General features: G+C 42.4%; 1 protein-coding gene across 3 annotated transcripts in view; it reads right to left on the bottom strand.

Annotated features, from left to right (window-relative positions):
* Nucleotides 1–14,912, bottom strand: part of ppp1r9ala (protein phosphatase 1 regulatory subunit 9A-like A) — a 73,014-nt gene extending 58,102 nt beyond the window's left edge. For 2 of the 3 annotated variants that reach the window (XM_061235462.1, XM_061235461.1), the window contains exons 1-2: nucleotides 14,737–14,912; nucleotides 12,169–14,119 (exon numbers count right to left, since the gene is read on the bottom strand). In XM_061235462.1, the coding sequence (XP_061091446.1) occupies nucleotides 12,169–13,926 (1,758 nt within the window). In that variant the 5' untranslated portion in view covers nucleotides 13,927–14,119; nucleotides 14,737–14,912. The remainder of the gene's footprint in view (nucleotides 1–12,168; nucleotides 14,120–14,736) is intronic. The other variant, XM_061235463.1, reaches the window with a different exon arrangement.
* Between the last annotated feature and the right edge of the window lie 8,922 nt (nucleotides 14,913–23,834).

The following is a 23,834-nucleotide window of genomic DNA, read 5'->3' as shown; positions in this document are numbered from 1 at the left end:
AGAAACCGCTGCCATGCTAAGTAACAGACAAGAAACATTGTGAGAGTTCTGAAGAAAAGCCCAAAACATCAGTCAGTGACATTACAAACAATCTCCACAGGGCAGGGGTGAAGGCATCTCAATAAACCGTTAAAAAAGACTTATATAGAGGCTATACCACAAAATGCAAAGCACTCATCAGTAGTAAGAATTGGAAGGCCAGATTACAATTTGCAAAGAAGTACAGAGATGACCACAAACGTTCTGGAACAAAGTTTTATAGACTGATAAGACCAAGATTAACCTAACCTATGGAGAAAGAAGGGATCTGCTCATGATCCAAAACATGCAACCTCATCTGTGAAGCACGGTGGAGAAAGTGTCATGATTTGGGCTTGCATGGCTGCTTCTGGAGTGGGCTCATAATCTTTATTGATGTAACTCATGATATTGGCAGTAGGATGAATTCAGAAGTCTACAAAAACATTCTGTCTGCCAACTTATGGAGAAAATTACTTTAATTTTCTTAAATACTCGGTCCCAATACATTTGCTCACATAAAAATTGGGTGGTTTGATACCAAAGGAGCTATGTTATAAGTCAGTGGAGGCTCCTCCATAGAGGTGGAGGAGGCCTGGCCTCCCCAATAATTTGAGAGAAGAGAGAGATTTAAAAAAAACAATAAATATATTTATTTTATTTATTTATTTTAACAAAAAACATATTTTTTATTTTTTATATTCATATTATTTTAGTTTTGTTCATAAATCTAAATTTTCCCATGGCTAAAACCCAATATTGCAATTGTAAAGCAACAGGCCAGATTTCCCTATCAGTTTGTATTAAGGGAGGCCAGGCCAGGCCAGGCCTCCCCTAGGAAATGAGATTCTCATAGAAGTCAATGTAATGCATTTTTTTTCATGCCAATATGTGATTGGCCAGATCACTGAAAATGGGTGGGCAACGGAGGCCTGGCCTCACCATGCATTGTGTCCAGGGCTGAAAGATTGACATTTTGTTCGTCCAATCACATGCTACTGGTTCATTTGGAATCAACTATCCTTTCCTTTCCTATTCAACACAGAAGCCATTTTGAGAATTCGCTAGTCACTTCAGTTAAACAAACACTCGCCATAGTGGCTACGAGTGTCCTATCAACTTGTGCTTTTCAGGAAATTTAGCGAACACCCCTGGCTATCATCCCTGGAGTTTATAGCTCATTTGGCCAAACACTTTTGCTTAAAACTACCTCGGAAGTCGGCGAGATTCTAGCGCAATTTGAGCTCTTGGGCTGGAGATATGCAGATTCCAGATACTAGGGAGTGAGAATGACATTCAATAGGTCATGTTAGACACCATTTGGGATTTATTGAACAGTTTTATTTTTAATGTAGTCCATTTCGTTTTATTACAAGTCAATTTAATAATCTTCCATATCAAATTACCGAATTGTTGCTCTGTGAGGAAATTCACTCTAAATACGAATAGAGTGCTGCCCTCTAGTGGATAACGTTAACGTTAGATAAAGCCAACTGGAACCATATTTTTACATATTTTATATTAAATATATTGAATAAAACTACATATGATAAAGAAAGTGTTATCTTATCTTTTTTATATGCTAAACTTGATTAAATTGGTGATTACCTGTTGAAGCTGTAGAAGAATGAAAAATGTAAGCTAAACAAAATTGTTTTTAACTACATAATTAAAATTCCTGCCTTTTACACATGTTCACTTGGCATTTATATTACATCCAAATGTCATTTCTCAGCTTAATTATCAGGCAGGCTCATAGACTTACAGCAATGTCATTTCTTCAGGAAGGCACAAGGCTAAGCTCTGCACAATGAATTTCATCAGCCAGAACTTTCTGACTGTAGCTTACACTCCAAATAGTATGCCTTTGGCCAGCACAAAGACAGATAAGAGAACAGGGAACATTCCATCGCGAGTGAAGTGAGCAAGCGGAAAAAAATGGCCTCCTCAATTCTGGAAGTCACCAGCCTCCACTGTTATAAGTAGTTTAACACATCTCGGTGGAAATACCAGGAAATAAAACCTGAAATTCTGAACTCTTGTCTTGTGTTCATCTTTTTATCTCAACCCCAAATGTATTCATTGTATTGCAAAAAAGGAATTGGCCTAGCTGTTCCAATACTCTTGGAAGGGACTGTATATAAAAATGAAAATAATAACAACTAAAAATCTGTACTTTAACTACATGCTTCACTACAAATCCAAAATGATGGAGAACAGAGCCAAACCAAGAAGATTTTGGAGCTCACTATTCCTTAAGTGTTTCTCAACTCCAGTCCTCGGAACTCATTTGCTAGAAGGTTTTTGTTGTAACCATATGGTTTCTGGAGAACCATCCATCCATCCATCCATCCATCGTCACCCGCTTATCCGGAGTCGGGTCGCGGGGGCAGTAGGCAAAGCCGGGTATTCCAGGCGTCCCTCTCCCCAGCAACGCATTCTAGCTCCTCCTGGGGGATCCCGAGGCGTTCCCTGGCCAGGAGAGATATATAATCTCTCCAGCGGGCTCTGGGTCTCCCTCGGGGTCTCCGCCCAGTTGGACGAGCCCGGAAAACCTCCAAAGGGAGGCGCCCGGGAGGCATCCTGATGAGATGCCCGAACCACCTCAATTGGCTCCTTTCGATGCGAAGGAGCAGCGGCTCTACTCCGAGCTCCCTCCGGATGTCCGAGCTCCTCACCCTATCTCTAAGGCTGAGCCCGGCCACCCTACGGAGGAAGCTCATTTCGGCCGCTTGTATACGCGATCTCGTTCTTTCGGTCACTACCCAAAGCTCGTGACCATAGGTGAGGGTTGGGACGTAGATCGACCAGTAAATCGAGAGCTTCGCCTTCCGGCTCAGCTCCTTCTTCACCACAATGGTCCGGTGCAACGCCCGCATTACTGCTGACGCTGCACCGATCCGCCTGTCGATCTCACGCTCCCTTCTACCCTCACTCGTGAACAAGACCCCGAGATACTTGAACTCCTTCACTTGGGGCAAAGACTCGTTCCCAACCCGGAGGGAGCAATCCACCGTTTTCCGGCAGAGAACCATGGCCTCGGACTTGGAGGTGCTGACTCTCATCCCGGCCGCTTCACACTCGGCTGCAAACCGCTCCAGTGCGTGCTGAAGGTCATGGTCCGATGAAGCCAGCAGAACCACATCATCCGCAAAAAGCAGAGATGCGATTCTGAGGTCACCAAACCGGACACTCTCCTCACCTCGGCTGCGCCTTGAGATCCTGTCCATGAATACCACAAACAGGACCGGTGACAAGGGGCAACCTTGGCGGAGTCCAACACCCACCGGAAACGTGCTTGACTTTGTGCCGAGAATGCGGACACAGCTCTCACTTTGGTTATACAGGGACCTGATGGCTCGTAACAACGGCCCCGGTACCCCGTACTCCCGCAGTACACCCCACAGGGTTCCCCGGGGGACACGGTCGAAAGCCTTCTCCAAGTCCACAAAGCACATGTGGACTGGATGGGCAAACTCCCATGACCCCGCCAGCAACCCTGCCAAGGTAAAGAGCTGGTCCACTGTTCCACGGCCAGGACGGAAGCCACATTGCTCCTCCTGAATCCGAGGTTCGACCGTCGGTCGGAGCCTCCTTTCCAGTACCCTAGAGTAAGCTTTCCCAGGGAGGCTGAGGAGTGTGATACCCCGGTAATTGGAGCACACCCTCCGGTCCCCCTTCTTGAAAATGGGGACCACCACCCCGGTCTGCCACTCTACAGGTACTGTCCCCGATCTCCACGCGACACTGAAGAGGCGTGTCAGCCAAGACAGCCCAACAATGTCCAGAGCCTTCAGCATCTCAGGGCGAATCTCATCTACACCCGGCGACTTGCCACTGAGGAGCTTTTTGACTACCTCAGCAACTTCCGCCAGGGATATAGGTGCAGATTCCCCCGAGTCTTCAGGCTCTGCCTCTTCCACAGAGGACGTGTTGTTCGGGTTCAGGAGCTCCTCGAAGTGCTCTTTCCACCGCCCGACAATATCCCCAGTCCGGGTCAGCAGTTCTCCTCCCCTGCTGAAAACAGCCTGAGACAAGCCCTGCTTTCCCTTTCTGAGTCGTCGGATGGTTTGCCAGAACTTCCTCGAGGCCAACCGAAAGTCCTTCTCCATAGCCTCCCCGAACTCCTCCCATACCCGGGTTTTTGCTTCAGCGACTGCCGAAGCTGCAGCCCTTCTGGTCACCCGGTACCTGTCTGCTGCTTCAGGGGACCCCCGGGTGTTCTGGAGAACACCTTATTTAACTAATCAAGGGCATTTTTGCTGGTTTAATTGGTTCAGTCATTAAAGGTACAATAGGTAAGATCTTTGTGTTCAAATATTAAGACCATTGTAAATCCCTTCCTATCATTGAAAAAGGCTCACTGACATGTTGACTCACCCTCTACCTGTGTTTATAGTCCTTAAATTTGGGTTTAAAAATTTGCAGTTGACGGGCCGGCACTCTGTACCAAAACATATATAGCTGTACAATAATTCAAGCTCATTGGTTGAAAATTGGCTCTAATTGACACAGCCAATGGTGATTCAACTTCAGCGTGTTCACAGAGGAGGGGTGGGATAAACATTGTCGTGGTTTCAGTGTGTTTGTTGCTGCAATTCCTCTCTTGACCGTTAGAAGTCTGAAATTACCTATTGTACATCAGGTGTGTGACTTCCTGGTTACAACAAAAGCCTTCTTGCAAGGCCAAGGACAGGAGTTGAGAAGCACTGCCTTATGGGCAAGTATTAATGTGGTTTAATTGAGAAATAAGTAACTTTATTTTTGTATGCACTGGTTGACAATACTATGGAATGAATGTGTTTGTGGAACAAGACAGCAAAAGGGGAAAATACCATTTATTTCAAATCTACCAAGGTTTGTAGAAATATTTATTTAGTGTAATTTAGTGACAACGCAAGAGCTGAAAAACGAATAACTACAAAGCGAACTTAAATAAGACGATATGGACAAAGTATTTTTTCTTGGCTCTGTACTCCACAATTTTAGAATTGTAATCAAACAGTACATTTGCTTAAAGTGCAGATTCTCAAAGAGGGTATTTTTTACCATTTTGGTTTCAGCTTGTAGGAATCACAGCACTTTTTATACATACAGTGAGCTCTGTAATCTTTGGAAAATACATTTTTTCTATACTCCAAAATTTTAGATTTGTAATCAAACAATCCATTCCTGGTATAGCCTACTGAATTACCACATTTGTAATATTGCATCCTGCACTATAATGGTAATAACATGCAGTTGTATCAATAAAATGGCCAAATGAAGTCTGTACTCCAAAATATACACCCAAAGGGTTAATATGAAATAAATAAAATTGGGAAGTACATTTATTTTTTCATGTATGAAATGACATTACTATGGCATTGCCCTTTTTTTAAAACAGCAATTGAATAGAACATGCAGCCCTATTACTGAAATCGTAGGCTAATACTTTTTAATGTGTGTGAAAGAAACAGCCCCAAATGTTCAGTGGAGCAGAGTGGATTAAGATTTTCAAAGGCAGCTTACAGCCACCTCAGACCAACTTACTTTTTGCTGTTTGCTCACAGACACCGTTTAAAGGGGTTGACACCTTTTAACATAACATAGCATAATGACAACAAGAGGCCATTCAGCCCGCAATACATCAAAAATCACTTGTCCCATTATCTCTATTCTGCGAATCCAGCCAGAATCATCACACAACACCAGATCTAGAATCAGTTCCCCTCTTGTAGGCTGACTGACATACTGCGCCACAAATTGCTATTTACGTCCACCATGATAAGATGTTCTTGTACATAGATAGCCACACCCTGACCTTTCTTACTGGTTCTATCCACTCCCTAATAAATTTATACCCCTCTATATTGTATTCAGCCCCTTCCTCATCCTCAAGCCATGTCTGTGTAATATCTACTGTCATAGTCCTCCCACTTAGTAATATATTTTTTCATACTTTCAGCATTTAAATGAAGACACTTCATACCGCTGCTTCGACACAACCTCACCCACTCCTTCACTCCGCGCTGTCCCAAGCCAACATCACTAAAACTAAAACTATTTTATTAGTGCTCTCACCATTATATGTAGCACTGGCCGCTTCAGTCCGGGCAGTCTGTGCCTCCCTGCCCAGTTCACTCTCTATCTACAAATTGACAAAGGGGACAAATTTCTCCAATCTAAAAGACTGAAAAGACACAAAGTCATAGAGGCAGAGAGCCCACTCACTTGTAGTAAGTCCACGTGCAAACCACACAACTGCACGCAATATTCAGCGAAATGCACAAAATGCAAAGGGTTGCGTGGACCAGGCCTTGTTCTCACACTTCCAGGTGAAAATCTAACTGACATTCCTTGAAATACTCCACAAAGAAAGAAAGAGAAAAGTTCCATTTGGTTTCATTTTGAGCAGATTTCAGAAAATAAAGTCAAATGTAAACTGACACTGAACCCTCCCCCAAACGCACAAGTGTCTGAAAACAGACACAGATATGGAGCAACAGCACTAGAGATGGGCAAATCTTGAAAAATTGCTAAACCCTGAGAAGTGTTTACATATAAATGGCAGGATGTGCTTTTAAATACCAATTTGAAAAACAGCCAGCGCAGACCTCAAAACCAAATGGCCTACTGAAGGCAAACCACAGAAAAGTACCATATGATGGTCAACTTGAGGGCCACCGTCTTTTCCTTAAACGTACATACATGCAGGTTTGTATGGTTCGTTTTCGTGGCCATGTTTCGTGGCCCCATAAGAGTTTTTGCATTCATTCCTTCCAGATGCAATTTTGAACCACTATAGTAGTAGGATACCGTTTGAAAGCATTAAACCCCATGTTTCTATCTGAATAACCTATTTTAAGATGCCATTGCTTTAGCGACAACAGTTCCATATTTTGTAACATGTGGGTGGTAAAACAAGTGTGGGGGGACCTCACCTTCTCTGCATTTTGGAAATCCACATACAAGAATTTTCACGACAAGGGTCAAGCGAGCCAAATGCATGAGTGCTTGACTTGTTGACGGGGGCTGGGTATTTGACAAAAACTTAAATCAATGGACCTCAAAGAATATTTTAGTGGCCATCAAAAGGGTTCAAGAAGAGTAACCATTATATTTTCAGTATGTCAGCTTCAAGCATGTGTCTAGAAAACGGGTGACACTTAAGGGGCTAATTTGACCAGTTAAAAATAATTTACCACTTTTCATGCAATTTCTCCGCAAAAGGTATATGCATTGTTTGCAATATAGCACAATAAGCCAATATGAACATGGCAATTATATCCTTTACGGTATAGCCATCTGTCAAAATGTGGTTTCCGAGGGCAAGTAATCCCTTTAAATATGAAATCAGCTAATTAAGAAAAATTAACAGCTAGTTAAAATTCTTTGCAATTGTGGTTGGAAAGAAAACCAGTATAGACAGGGGTACTCCAGGACCAAGTTTGGGAACCACTGTTCTATTGGATTCAGAAGGCCACTGAAGAACACTGAACTCATTGTCATGTTCATGAAATCAGTTTTGAGACAACGTTTGCTTTGTGATTATCATGCTGGAAGTAGACATTAGAAGACAGGTACATTGTGGCCATGAAGGGATGAAAATGGTCAGCAACAATACTCAAATAGGCCGTGGCATTCAAGCAATGATTGATTGGTATTAACTGGCCCAAAGTGTGCCAAGAAAACATTCCCCACAGCATTACATCACCGCCACCAGCCGGGACTGTTGATACGGCAGGTTGGGTCCATGGACTCATGCTGTTGGCACAAAATTCTGACCCTACCATCACACTATGACTTAACAAACATCGAGATTCATCAGACCAGGCTACATTTTTCCAGTTTTCAACTGGACCAACCAGTTTTGGTGAGCCTGTGCCCACTGCACCTTCAGCTTTCTGTTCTTGGCTGACAGAAGTGGAACCCGACATGATATTCTACTGTTGTAGCCAATCCAGCTCAAGGTACTACGTGTTGAGCATTCAGAGATGTTTTTCTGTTCACCAAAATTGTACAGGGTGGTTATCTGAGTTACCGTAGCCTTTCTGTCAGCTCGTAGCAGCCTGGCCTTTCTTCATTGACCTCTCTCATCAACAAGGCATTTTTGTACGCAAAACTGTTGCTCACTGGATGTTTTTTGTCTTTTTGCAACATTCTGAGTAAACTCTTGACAATGTTGTGCACGAAAACCCGAGGAGATCAGCAGTTACAGAAATACTCAAACCTGCCCATCTGGCACCAACAATCATGCCACGGTCATAATCACTGAGATCACATGTTTTCCCCCATTCTCTTGACCCATATCTGCATGATTTTATGCATTGCACTGCTGCCACACAATAGACTGATTTGATAATCATATGATTCAGTTGTGACTATATTCTACAGATTTAATTTAATGGCTATAAATGTTTTTTTTGTTTTTTTTCATAATGTTGGTCCTTTAAAAAAATGTGTTGTATTATTTCAATTTTATTAAGATTAAGCATTTTTGTTCATGCTTAGTCATTCAACAGTTCCAAGTCATACCCATAGTGTGTGTGTGTGTGTGTGTGTGTGTGTGTGTGTGTGTGTAAAACTGATAAGAAATCACCTCACCTACCCTCGAGTAATAAAACCTGAGAGAGGAAGAAAACAAAGAGTAGAGCAAGCAGCATGCCAGGGCAGGATTGTGCGGTTTATGGAGGTTCTAACCAGCATCATTCTTTCACAATTTGAGCAGAAGGAATGCACTTCTCCAGGGGGATTGCATCACAGTTTATTGTGGGCCTTTTGAGCTGTGAGATCTTGTCTTGAGTCTTGTCTTGAGAGAAATATGCATCTAATATCCAGAGGTATCCATTTAGGCCAGCTTATTTGAGACCTGTAGAAGTCAGTGGTTTTGTTATTCACCAGGTCTGTTCTCAAAGTCAGAGGAAGTTACTGGAGTACAGTAGTACATGGAGTTGAGCAGGGCACTAGGCCGTGGACTGGATAGTTGTGGATTTTAATTCAATGCCAAGCCCTGAATCCATTAGGCTAGCTGAACTTGAGAGCAACTTCGTGAACAGATAATCCGGAAGAAAAATGTGAGAATGTACCCTAATTACAGAAAAATGAACCATCAGAACAAAAACAAAAACAAACAAAAAAATTGATGACCAGATCCTTTATGAATGTTCATCTGAAGGAGGGTTCTTCGTATTCATGGAATGAACTGTAACAGCAAGTGTGGAGCTGCAATTCTGACAGTTACCAGCTTGGATCCCCTGACCCACCATCAATCAATGTCTCTGCGCTGTGGATGTTGTTTTGAGAGACTTGAGACCCCTCCCAGGACACCCTGCCAGGAGGCACAAGGGCCACAGGAGCCCAGCAGGTGGGGGGCTAGCAGATAAAACAGGAAGTGTGTGGACTGATGGGCTCTATTTTAGGCTCTGAATAAGCACTGCATTGTTCCAGAGATAGTGGAATGCACTGAGCTGATTTGTTTTCCTCATATTTTGGCAAAATATTGACTGGGAGTAACGATACCCTCCATCCAAGATGGGTCAGCTTTAATGGTTTCAGGCACAGTGGCACGGAGACATGAGCTCAGGAAAACCAATGCTACAGCAGGTAATAGGGCTGGGGAATATATCGATATTATATTGATATTGTGATATGGCATAAGTGGTCTTTTCCTGGTTTTAAAGGCTGCCTTATTAGTGGAGAAGGGCCTGGCTGGTCAAAGCTGGCAAGAAGGTGACAGTAACACAAATACTCACACATTACAACAATGGTGTGCAGTGATAACCAATAACCGTGAGCTCAGTTTAAAATAAATGTATGTTTATCACTAGGCATATTATTGCGGTTCTAAACTATTCTAAACTGGCAACCAACAAGCTTCAGTAGTTTGAGCAAGCAATCTAGCCATTTCAGGGGGTTTAAAATGCAAACACCACATGAAATGAATGCTACAGTATTAGAGTTTTCAAAACATTTTTGTTGCTGTTGGTTGATTTATGGCTTATTGTAACGCTATGTCGTTTCTTAAGGTTCACAGAAGATCCGTGTTTATTCGTTGACACGCAAATTCAATACTCGCAAACTGAACATAGCTTTCCACTACGCTGTATCCAATCCTTAATCACTCCCTACTCCCCAGCTAGACCACTCCAGTCTGCCAGCTCTGGTCGCCTTATGGTTCCCTCACTACGAGCACCTGGCGGTCGAGCTGCACGTTCACACCTGTTGTCCGTTCTGATTCCTCAGTGGTGGAATGACTAGCCTACCACTGTCAGGACAGCAGAATCCCTCCCCCTATTTCGACGCAAACTAAAAACACACCTTTTCAAACTGTACCTTAGTCCTACCTCCTGATCCCCCCCCCCCTTTCCAATATCCCTATCCCTCTTGTCTACCCAAAAAAATGAAATTGCTCTTATGATGATTGTATGTTTAGAACAGCACTTCATGTGTATTTTACTAATTTTGCTTTAACTTGTGGAAGAACCTATGCACTTGTAAGTCGCTTTGGATTAAAAGCGTCTGTCAAATGACTAAAATATTAAATGTACAAATAAACAAAGGAATACATTATTGGACAAATGTTGCACTAAATATTACAATACGCTGTGGACAAGCAATCAGCAGCCATTTCAGAGGGTTAAAAACACAAACACCGCATGCAGGCTAATTGAATGCTACAGTACTATAGTTGTCAAATATTTTGTATGTTTAGCCATAGGGACTAGGGATGAAAACATGAAGAATTATAATTTTAACTGCATTTTGCATTAAATAAATGTCAAACCTAAACTACAGGGATTTCAGCAACTGTGAGGTTACACTGCACAATGTTAATGTAAAAGTAAATATTTAATTTGGCAATTAGGCTGATTTACCATTATCGGACAACTATTGAGATGGCCCAAAATAAAGTTTGAAAATGCAATTAAATTTCTCAGTAATGGAATGGAGTAAAAAAAAAAAAAAAAAAAAGATACAACCCCTAGCGTCATAAGCAGTATCGGTTAACCGTTTAAAAAATGGGATGGTAACTGATGATTTGTCACATTCCTACTCCTCATGCATGCCACCAGAGAAATGTTAACAATAATTCCAAATATTCCAGGGTCATTCCTGTCAGCATGCAACTAATTTTTTTAATGCAACACACAAACAGGTCTCCACAACTCATTAATCTCACACAATACATGTGACATGAGACACAGACATGATGTTTAAACACCTACTGTATTAAATAACAAATAGCGTAGTCTGCAGACAAGTAAGCCAAAGATACTCAGCAGTGAACTAGCTCCACTACAGTCACATAACGAAGGCGACCCACTGTTACTCACTTGGACTCTTGGAGCTTTTAAAGGTCAAAATAAAATTATGAATGACATTTTGTGTCATTATTTACCATAATGTCACCTTGCAATAAAGTATTTTTATCAAGATACAAGTAAATTAATGTAAAATGCAGATTTCTTCATTTACAACCTTCCAAAGACACAGCTAGTGCAACATGTAAGTCTGAAGTATTTTTCTATTTGGATTTGCCAAAAGTTAAAATCTGTCCTTCCCAGGGGGCATGCCCCAGGACCTCCCTATGGGGGTACCTTGGGGTACATTTCGAGCCAGCCCATATTCATTCGCCCTTGCTTGACTGATTGATATTATTTCAGATATTTTAAAAGATACATAGCGTCAGTTGCCCTTAAGCAACAACAACCATATATAACCACATAGTAAAATTATCAAGGAAACTAAACACAATAATGACTTTTGACTCATTTCCATTTGTGGTCCTCTATGTACTAGGCCTTGGTCAGTACTGGCAAGACAAGTCACCAAAATGAAAGACAACATATTACAATAAAAACAATACATACACACATAACAATCCAACTTTTTTATTCTTAATGCTCAGTGGTTTATGTGCATGGACATTAATTTGTAATTATGGTGAAGGAATGTTATATATTGCACTCCAGCAACTTATGTGTCTTTCATAGTTATGTGATCATGTGTAAAAAGTAAAAATTGAACTACAAAGCCATCTCTAATGTTCCTAATAATGAATTAATATAAAGGCACTATTAGAAAGAAAGATAATGGGCACATTTAATAAAGCCACATATCTATAGCTAAGAAATGGACCCCAGTTTTTTTTGGAATGTAAATGCATACCCGGATTGGTGCGGTGGTGAATCGTATCTTCCTCCTTGGGTTTGGGTCATCCTCATCTGATAGGCCAGGCACCTCCTCATACTCTTCAGATGGATGGTCCTCCTCATGATGTTCCTGATAAGTGTCCCTGTCATCCACAAAGGCGGCATTCTCAATGCCATAGACAACAGCGGTAACTATCGCCTGGGGACTCCGTTCAACCTGATCCTCAAGATCACTCTCCTCCACCCCACCTTCTTCCTCCTCTCTATAATCCTCATGTTGGCTCACTGGCCCGACCTCGTCCTTGTGCTCCTCCATCAATCTCAATTTCTTCTCACTGCTACTTCCTATTTCCTTTTCTTTCAACATCTCCGTGTCCTCCAATTCCTCACCTGACGCCTTCTTGGAAAAGTGGTTTGTGGGAGACTCTTTCCTGCCCTCAATAACAGGGTCAACCACAGGCTCCTTTGGGGCACCAGGCTTGAGCTCCTCAAGGGAGTTTTCTTTGTGCTCCTTTGCATGATACCCTCTTAGCTCCTCTGGGGAATCCCCACTCAGCTCACTTGAGCTTTCTGATTTTGGCTCCCCTGTGAGGTCTGTGTTTGGCCCCTCAAAAACACTGTCCTCAAGGTTTCCGTCCTCAGTCTCCTCACTCTCTGAGGATTCATTCTGGACCACCACCAACTCTGCTCGGACCACCCCTACTCCTGCCGTGTCCAGTGGGGCTGCTCGCTGTGACAGCTGCTCCCCAGTGCCGCACTGAGCCATGCCCTCTTCCTTGGCCTTGCTGGGACCGTAGACAGAGCTGGCATATGCTGGAAGCCGTTTCAGATCCTTCACAGAAGGACTGGAGGGTTTGGTTGTGACAGCACCGGCAGAGGGTCTGCAAAGACCATCGTTATCCCTGGAGGTGGGTTTCTGAACATGTTGACTATGACCAACTGGGGAGGTAGGCAACAAGCGCTCAGAGGGGCTGCACAGGTTCCCACTGTCGACTCCTCCAGATGTGGTCTTGTTGCACGTCTCCTCACCATCACTGTCCGCCATGAAGTTCTCCAGCCTTCTGGAGATAGGGCCAGCATTCAGAGAGGACCTGGCACCCTGTTGCTTCTCCTCACTGTTGCCCCTATCCTCCTGCTGGGCGGTTTTGGTAAGAGGGGTAGGGCTGAGATCAGCTCTGATATCAACAGCAGCAATCTCTGAAGAACTAGAGCATCGCCTACTGGCCCTCCCCTCATCGGTCTCACTGCAGAGAGAGACCCGGCCTGTTGCTTTAGTTGGGGAGAGTTTTTCAGCTGTTGGCTTGTCTTTGATGCCCTTCTCAAACAATTTCCTGGTCACAGAAAACTTCTCTGCCAGTGCTGCTTTATCAATCTCCCCATCATCACCCTTGGGCAATCTGTCCGAGCTCTGAGACTCAGGGCTGTTAACACTACCCAAACTAGCTCTATGAGCACTGGCTACAAATTGCGGTTTTTGCAGAGTAACCTGCAGTGAATCGCTTTTAATGGCCGTTTTCACCTCTTGGCTCTCCTGTTGCTGTTGGCCGTCCATTTGTAAGAAAATGTTTTTGATCTTATTCACCCTGTTGCCGAACGGTCTGCCCCTCGTCTCCTCCCGTGCCTCGATTGATCCATTTGCATAAGACTTGGGAGCACTGTCGGATTTAGCCCCATCAAAGGAGCATTTAATTGCGTGAAAGTCCGACTTGTAAGCGTTTCTATGAGGAGACGCACTCCTTAGGGTCCTGTCGCCTTTGCTTTCGGTCTTGATCATTTTTCTGAGGTGAAATGGACGATGCAGAACAGACGGATTACTGATCAGCCGTAAAACAAGTTAGTTCCAAATTTTTTTATATCCCGTTCCTTTGCAGTTTCATACGTGCCCCCCTTTTCCTACTTGAACTGTGCCATGAGTCCCGCTGAGCTGTTCCCGGCGCCTTTCTTCAGTTCACATAGTCTGCGGTCATCTACAACAATAGGAAAACTCTCGTTAGGAAATAACTTTTTCGGGTAAACTAGCCGAATTCCATAACAATATTCGTGTTTCTCTTATTAGGAAACGTATCTAATGATAATTAATTCCAATTGTTTTAGTCAGAGCTCAGGTTTTCAATTTCAGCAGAAAAGTATTTCGGTACACTATAAAATCTCTTTGATTAAAATGGGAGACATTGCCCCATCTCTAGCCAACCAATAGCAACTTTGGCCAAGCGATTTTAAACTTCTATTGATAAAAGCCCAATGTATAACTTCGGACACATTTCCTGAATCCACACTTAGCTAGCCGACAAGCTAACTATTGTCGCGAAATGAACGGAGTAGTCTAGACTACGCGTTCAGAGTAGCATATTAGCCAGCGAATATTTGAAAAAGAAAAGTCCCGAATTACTGCTGTTACTTACAAAGCTACAACACGCGTAAGGATTCCAGTTTGTAGTCAGTTACACACTTTTGTTACAAACGTTAGGTCCCTTGGAGTCTACAATGCTCAACGCTTTGGCAGTTATCGAGCTCAAGAAGTTAACCAGATCACATGGTGAACGTCTCTAAAACTTATTATATTGTCAAACATGTAATCATTTACCTCGGTTTCCGTTTTCTGCGTCTTATGGAGACGGCTAAGTACTCCTCCGTTCAATTTACATTCCCAAAGTTGTCACTCCTTCACCGCCATCATTCCTCTCTCCAGCGTTTCGTTCTGCCTTCGTTCTCCAAATACACAGACCTGTCGTCCCGACGCGCGTGCCCGTGACTATCCGGCGCGCCTCACGGAGTAGACTCGAGGTCGGTGACGTGCGCGTGAGCACATTCCAGGACCAGCAATCCTCCCTCTCTGCTCTCAACTGCATGACTGTACCAGCTCAAAAGACAGCCCAGGAATGGCGTGGGAAAGCAATGTAGTTCATAAAGATACTCCCACCTACCGCACTGCAGTGATGGAAGACTCGATCTTAAAGGGAATAAAGTAGCCCATGTGGTTTACAAATAACATGGCCTCCCTGGCATTTTCTTTTGGATAATATGTGTAACACAGAGTTCAATCCTGGTGTAAAATCCAGCTGTTTCAAAAAACCAAAAACCAAAACTGACCTCCTAGTATTTTTTTAAAAGTTATTTGTCATGAAAGTAGCACGGTTCGAAACATGAGCTAACTTGGTGTTCGGAACATGGAGAAGTGACAGTATAGTGCAGTCTGTAAGTATTTGGACAGTGGTACAATTTATGTTCTTTTGGCTTCGCCAATGACAGTCAAGGAAGCGGTTAGGATATGAGGCTCAGAAAAAAGAAAAGAACAGTCAGAGACTTTCTGGACTTTAATATAATATTAATGGTTACATTTCAAATCCATCCATCCTTCCATTATCTTAACCCGCTTATCCTGAACAGGGTCGCAGGGGGGCTGGAGCGAAAGGCAGGAATACACCCTGGACAGGTTGCCAGTCGATTGCTGGGCACACATTCACTTACACACTCATACCCATGGGCAATTCAGCCTAACCTGCATGTCTTTGGACTATGGGAGAAAACCGAGGAAACCCACGCGAACACAGGGAGAACATGCAAACTCCACACAGAGAGGCCCCGGCCGACCTGGATTCGAACCCAGGAACCCAGGTGCCCACTGCACCATCCGTGCCGCCCTACATTTCAAATCCAATGCATAATTTGCAAGCCAAAAGAACGGGAATTGTACCACTGTCCAACTAGTTATGGACTGCACTGTAAATGCTCGCCATTTTTATCAGTGCTTCTTCGTAGGTGAAACTACCTAAAACTACAATGCAATGCTTGAAATTCCCAACACACTCCAAGGGCATCTGGTAAGCAACTTACTAGCACAGACAGGCACACATTACGACAGCTGTCTTTGAGGGGATAGATGATTTGTGTGGTACACTTGCTGTTATTTGTTCAGCTCATTTTTCAGCTTTTTCAGTGTTTATTCAGCTCATCCATCATAAACGTTGGCTCTTGTGTTTACTTCCAAAACCCACTCCCCCACTCCCAAATTTTAAATTTCCACTGGCTACTGGGAACTCCCCTTAGGATTCGAGTCTTTGACGAGCATAAATATAACCACAGGTATTGCCGATAAAATTACGGAGTTCATCTTTAAAGGTACAATAGGTCATTTCGGACTCCTAACAGTCAAGAAAGGAATTTCAGCAACAAATAACCTCAAACCACAACACTGTTCCCACAGTCTATGAATATAACACGTAATATAAAGCGCTATTATTATACAGTTCAGTGTTCTCGTGCACTGTTTTGGAAAGACTGCGTTCACGTCGGTCCGCACTTGAAATCTTTGTGCGGATCTACAATGAATTTTACGGTACCTCGTGTTTTGACGACAATACACAGCTGAAAACTCCAGGACTCGCTCGTTTAATAGCTACTCCAAATGATACCGTTTGGTTATTTTAAACACTCGATAATACAAATAATAACATTGAATACTCCAAAATAGTAATGATTTTTAATGCATGACGATTTTGAAAAATCCATAAAAATCAAAGGTCGACTCGAACTGTTTTCAAAATTCCACAATATTCATGAAAACCACCTTTGCATGTATAGGGCATACGGCAACATAATCTCTCAGTATTTTGATATATTCAAACTGATGTCCCTGGTATACGAGCCAAACACCGTAGTATGAAAAACATCCCCATACTATGATTTTTGCGCCACCATGCTTCACTGTCTTCACAGTGTACTGCGGCTTGAATTCAGTACCCTGGCGTAGTCTGACGTACAGTCGACGACCACTATACCCGAAAAGAACAATCTCATCAGTCCACTGAATGTTAAGCCATTTCTATTTGGGCCAATCCTTGTGTTCCTTGGCTAATTTGATCGGATTCTGCACCTGCTGTTTTTTCAACAATGGTGCTTTACGGGGGCTTCTTGCTGATAGCTTAGCTTCGATCTAACGTTCTATTGCTTGTGCAACTTTTTACTGTAGGAATTTGGAATTATGGGATTGCAAACTCCTCCAAGATCGTAATTGCATTCAATACATGGAACTTTTTAAAAATCTATACAATTTAGAAATCAAAATGTTTCAGGAAATTTGACTTACACCTTGAAAAGCACCATGGCAGGTATAAACAGCATTGATTGCTTGACTTTTTACTGTAGGAATGTGGAATTATGGGAGTGCAAATTCCTCCAAAATGGTAGACGTATTCAATACATGGCACTTTTCAAAAATCTATACAAAATTGAAATCTAACTGTTTTCAGAGAAGTCTAGATAAGCAAGAATGTAATTTAAAATGAAACTACAACACAATAGAGTGAAAAAGGTGTCTGAATACTTGAAGCCACTGTATACCTGGCTTGTTATGATCCTGATTTCTGTCTGTTAGTTTATTTGGTATTTTTGTATATTTATTATTTTTCATATTCATGTCTGGTTTTCTGTTTATATTCATTAGTCTTTGCACTCATCTTACCCTGTGATGTCTGTGTCTGAATGTTTCTGATCCCAAGTCACTCCCCTATCTGTTTGGAGATACCACTAATATCCCAACTAACATTGAATTTGTACAGTACTATTTATATTAACACACTAATATGTTTGTGTAAGTTTTGGATATTTAATTTAATCACGTAACTAACAGACTAACTCTACCTCTACTTCAATACTGCTCTATAACTCTGCCTCCCTGTTCTATCCCTAAATTGGTTGCCTTGATTCAGCGAAATGTTCGCACCTGCTCTCCTCTATCACTACGTTCCTTAAATCCAATCTGCGTTTTCGTTTCCCCCTCGTTATTGTATTATTGCCCTTTCATATTTCTCACCTGATGTTTATTTGTTAGACCCTCACTAGGATTAGATGCCATGCATTTTTAAATATGGCGTGTGGCCATAAGGGTTAACAGGTCCTGGGGCATCTGTGGGGCATCTGTTAAGATAGACGTCATTGTGAACACCAGTACGTACCAATATATTTAAATAACAAAACAGTGCACCCCCCCCCAGGTCTTGCATTTTCATTTAAAAATTAAACTTTTGAATGCAATTCACTTATGATTATCTGCTTATATAAGTACGCATATCATATAGCCTGGCAATATAGCCTGTTGAAAACTCTCTCTCAAATAACACGCACTATACAACTGGTAAAAAGAAAATGGTTTCACATTTGGCACTTTCCTTCCCACAGTGATAAATGGCAGGCATTTATATAGCGCCTTTATTCAAAGCACTGTACAATTGATGCTTCTCCATTCACCCATTCATACACACACTCACACACTCACACACCGACAGCAATTGGCTGCCATGCAAGGGCCCGACCAGCTCGTCAGGAGCATTTGGGGGTTAGGTTTCTTGCTCAGGGACACTTTCACACAGCCCGGGCGGGGGATCGAACCGGCAACCCTCCGACTGCCAGACGACTGCTCTTACTGCCTGAGCCATGTCGCCCCTGCAAGCCATTTCAGTTCCGCTGACCATAGATTATGTGTACATATTATTACTTCGCTAGCAACTTTTCTTAGAAGTATTTTTATGAAATGTACCTTTCGTATTTCGTTCGGCACACGTTTGATAAATGAGGCCCATTGTTTTTTTGTGAATAAGCGTTTGAAGCACTGTTCCATTTTAACAAAAGGTGTACCACAAGAATTTCAGCAGAATTTGGACACTTTTTAAAGTTTTAATAGCTGCAATAGGATCACAATTTAATTAATTATGGTGAAATCTGTTATTATAAGCATTTTCTTGTATTATCTTGACCTGATCACACATGCTGCCTCACACATATACCATTATGGGTGCGTTAGCATGTGCTTTCTGCTGTACCTGGGGGACACACTAACTCTGTCGCGCTCTCTCTCTTTTATGCTCTCTCTTTCACACTCTCACACATGCTCTTTAGTTTATTCGTTCATGCTAGATCTGTTCTCTAATTGAACAGTTTAGTAGCCTAAAACTAAAGAAATGCTAAACTATTTATTACAGATATGGCACCAAGGAGAGAAACACTGAAGGAAAGACAAAGAGAGAATGTTACCTAACCCCTAAATGCTCCTGACGAGCTGGTCGGCGCCTAGCATGGCAGCCAATCGCCGTTGGTGTGTGTGTGCGCGTATGAATGGGTGAATGAGAAGCATCAATTGTACAGCACTTTGGATAAAGGCGCTGTATAAATGCCAACCATTTACCATTAAAGAATATATAGGGAGGCAGTGGAGGCAGGGAAGAATCCCAATCTTAAATGTTTCAAATTTCATGGCATGCAGTTACTTCACTCGGTCCAACCCTTCAACACCTGTTTCCAAGTTGTACTATGTTCAGCCCTTCTATAAGCTATAATTTACAATGTTCAATTGTACTATGTTCAAATAAAAAATAATATTTGAACTGATATTTGTCCCAATTTACCTTACAAGCTGTCCCATTTTACCTGAACATGCCATCAGCATGAGAGAAGGGGCCTTGGTGTGTTTGAAGGTCAGTAGTTTCTAAACAAGTATACTGAGATGGGTGCATGGGGGGTTTGTACCCAAAATGCACGACTCAGAAAACAATAGTGTAGTAAAGTCCCATCAGGGCTTTATTTGGGGAATATCCAGAGAGCATAGTCAAAAACAAGCAATGTTCATACACGTAAACATCCAGCCAGAAAACCAAAGCGCAGTACCGAGGGAGAAGGCAGTCTCGTAATCGGTACACCATGTGGGAATTCCGGTAGCCAGGAAAGCTGTCAGCGGGGCAGAAGTACAGGTGGATGGTAGGCAGGCTCAGGGTCGCTGACGGTACAAAAGTACAAAAACAGCAGGCAAAGGCGTGGTACAGGCAGCCAATGGTCAACAAAACAACAAAACAAAACATAGCCAAGACAATAACTAAACATAAAACATGACATGACAAACATGAAACGTGACATATAATTTACAACATAATTTCAAAACAGAAATATTGCAAAGATCCACGATAACTTCATTGGAGTGAATAACCAGCTTTATTTGTGGTCTCCTGGTAATTCTACCAAAAAGTGTCTAAAATTAGACTATGCCTGCATGTCATCTTGTGGTGAAGAGGGTTCAAGAATAGAATCTGTAAGCCATTCATACACACACTCACACACCGACGGCAATTGGCTGCCATTCAAGGTGCCAACCAGCTCATCAGGAGCATTTGGGGGTTAGGTGTCTTGCTCAGGGACACTTCGACACAGCCCGGGCGGGGGATCGAACCGGCAACCCTCTGACTGCCAGACGACTGCTCTTACTGCCTGAGCCATGTCGCCCCATAATATCTCATGTTGCGGTAATGAGAATCAATTTTGTTGTGTACAGGGGTGAAGAGGGACGTTTTCATTTTAAAGTGTGAAAAATGGAAGAGACTTAGCTTAGCTGGTAGCTATCTTGTAGCTTCTCTTTTTTGTGAAGCATCTTGGGAAAATAAAACTTTATTAAAAAATTACTGGAGTCTTCACAGTAACATAGAAAATGTTGCGGAGGATGAGACAGACCACATCCACAGACATTTAAAAAAAAGATTTTTAATGAAACTTTATTATGCATCATATTTTACTTTACTACAAGACATAATAAACAATATGCATTTTGTTTTCGTGAAAATTTGAGTTTATTCAATCTAAAATGCAATGAAAGATCCATTGACATGAATGTGGACGCATTGCGGTAATGAGAATTTCAGCTCAAAATGCATTAAAATACAATAATAATTAACTTTTATGTGTAATTCACACACTGAACAAGAAAGAGCACAACATTATCTTTATTTATTTTACTAAATTGTGACTTTTATTTTTAAAAGATCACGGCCATGGTATATCATTGGTTCGGTGAGACTCCCAAAATGAGAAGCATCAATTTACCATTTACCATTTAGGAATGGGAAAATATATGCCAAAATATACACACAACTGCCAACTCCATATATTGGAAAGAATTAGCAAGGAAAATGGCTATGCGATATTTCATAACACCACAAATACAAACAAAATATCAACAATCTAGAACAGGTAGACGGTGGAGAAAAAGCATTAACAAGGCGCTTCTGTCTGCAGAACTGCTGCTCACTGGAATTTTTTTTTTGCACCATTCTTTGCTAACTAGTGCGCGTGAAAATCCCAGGAGATCACCAGATTCTGAGATACTCAAACCACTGCCACCAACAATCATTCCATGGTCACAATCCCTTTTTTTACCCATTCTTAAAAAAAAAAATATATTTAACATTTTTCTCCAAATTTGGTAGCCAATTGTACCCTATATAATCCAATTAGTGTTTGTTGGGGGATACACCGCCTACACCCCGTCCCTCGGTGGCCCAAAGGGATCTGCTGATCCAAGAACAACACCCCTTCTTCAAGCCATCTTGCCTCATGCTCCTGACCGTGATTCCAAGGCGCCAGGATGCTGTTCTGGCAGCGATCCACCAAGGCCCTTACTCTGGGCCAAACTTGGCTTTTGGCAGGACTGGGAATCAAACCCCGGTCCTCGATCTGCAACTGCAACAAACTGCAACTGCAAGTCTGCTGCATCTTAGCCTGTTGCACCACCACAGCCCTCATTCTGATGGTTGACGCTACTGACCCTGCCACACAATTGGCTGATTAGATAATCGCATGAATAAGTAGGTGTAATAGCAAAAGATTTCCTAATAAGGTGCTCAGTGAGTGTATATGACTTACATGTATCATTTCATGTTCATTAATTTGGTGTTCCTGGTCAAAAATGACTGCCCCATTATAGCTCATTATAAATCCATAATAGTATATATATTATCACCTAATGTTGTGTCAGATCTTTTTAGCAATTTAGATTCTTGTGATCATTATAAGTTTTGAACTTCTATTTGCTATTTATGGCCTATATGGACTATAACAAATACTCAGATTACATTTACATTTTAGTCATTTGGCAGACGCTTTTAATCCAAAGCGATTTACAAGTGCATAGGTTCTTCCACAAGTTAAAGCATCACATCCATAACTAGTAAAATACACAAAGTGTTACAGTGCAATTTTATATATATTTTTATTTTTATTTTGGGGGGGGTTAGGCAAGAGGGATAGGGATATCAGAAAGGGGGGCGGGGGAAATCAGGAGGGAGGACTAAGGTACAGTTTGAAAAGGTGTGTTTTTAGTCTGCGTCAAAATAGGGGGAGGGATTCTGCTGTCCTGACAGTGGCAAGTCATTCCACCACTGAGGAACCAGAATGGAAAACAGGCGTGAACGTGCAGCTTGACTGCCAGGTGCTCTTAGTGAGGGAACCATAAGGTGACCAGAGCTGACAGACCGGAGTGGTCTAGCTGGGGAGTAGGGAGTGATTAAGGATTGTATGTAAGGTGGGGCAGTCCCCTTAGCAGCCTGAAATGCCAACACTAGGGCCTTGAATCGGATGTGTGCGGCAATAGGAAGCCAGTGGAGGCTAATGAGGAGCAGGGTGACATGAGCCGACCTGGGCTGACTGGTGATCAGGCGGGCCGCAGCATTCTGGACCAGCTGGAGGGGCTTGATGGCACAAGCTGGGAGACCGGCTAGGGGGGAGTTGCAGTAATCCAGGCGGGAAATGACGAGCACCTGGACTAGGAGCTGGGTGGCTTTCTCCGTTAGGAGATGACGGATACGGCGTATATTGTAGAGGAAGAACCTGCAGGTTCTGGCAGTGGAGGATACTTGTGGAGCCAGGGCAGCTATCAAGAGTCACCCCAAGATTCTTTGCCGTATGGGAGGAGGAAACTACAAAGTCCTCAACAGTCAGTGAGAGGTCGATTGACGGAGAGGACTTAGCAGGGATGTAGAGAAGCTCAGTTTTGGCAAAGTTAAGCTTCAGGCGGTGGGAAGTCATCCACGCAGAGATATCAGCCAAGCAGGCAGTGATCTGTGTGGTGACCTGGGTATCGGGGGGGAAGGAAATAAAGAGTTGGGTGTCATCGGCGTAAGAGTGGTAAGAAAAGCCATGGGAAGAGATAACAGAACCAAGAGACATGGTGTATAGCGAGAAGAGGAGAGGACCAAGAACTGAGCCCTGATGGAAATAACACCATCAAGTGAGGAAGATGATACACTTCAACATGTTCAAGAAACAAATGAAGAAGTTATTCAAAATCTTCAAGAAGACACCAGCCTCTCCAAGAGAACAGCCATTCTCACCTCAGCAGGTAAATGTCCCTGCCATCAACTCAGTCCTAAAAGAAGAGACTGAGACAGAGACTGAGACTGAGACTGAGCAAATGAAATGTATTGTGGTATTTATTAAAGACTACTCTGTGTCAAAGTTTAACAAGGACATTGTTGAAAGTTTTTTTGAAAACATTTACAAATTTTAAATAGTGGCACAAAATAACATCAGTTGTGTTCCCGGTATGATTTTAGTAGTAAAGAAAGGACATAGGTGCAAAACTACACATGAAAACTTTACCATATTACAAAATTAATGTCTGAACACATTAAAGAACAACAGTAACAATAACAGTATTACTAACAATAACAAAAGCATTAAAATGTTCACAATCTGTCAATCAATGCTGGTTACATTTTGTGTGTTCTCATGCACATGTTGAACAATACGTGGTGGTTGTTGCCTGTGCCTTGCAAATATATGCACTGCATTTATGGCACACAATGCTCATTTTTATGCATGTCTTGGTGCACTTCCTTTTGTTCCAAGTTGGTCATGCTTACCACA

This window comes from Conger conger, chromosome 3, assembly GCF_963514075.1.
Source record: "Conger conger chromosome 3, fConCon1.1, whole genome shotgun sequence".
NCBI lineage: Eukaryota > Metazoa > Chordata > Actinopteri > Anguilliformes > Congridae > Conger > Conger conger.
This window is presented reverse-complemented; position numbering and strand designations above follow the sequence as displayed.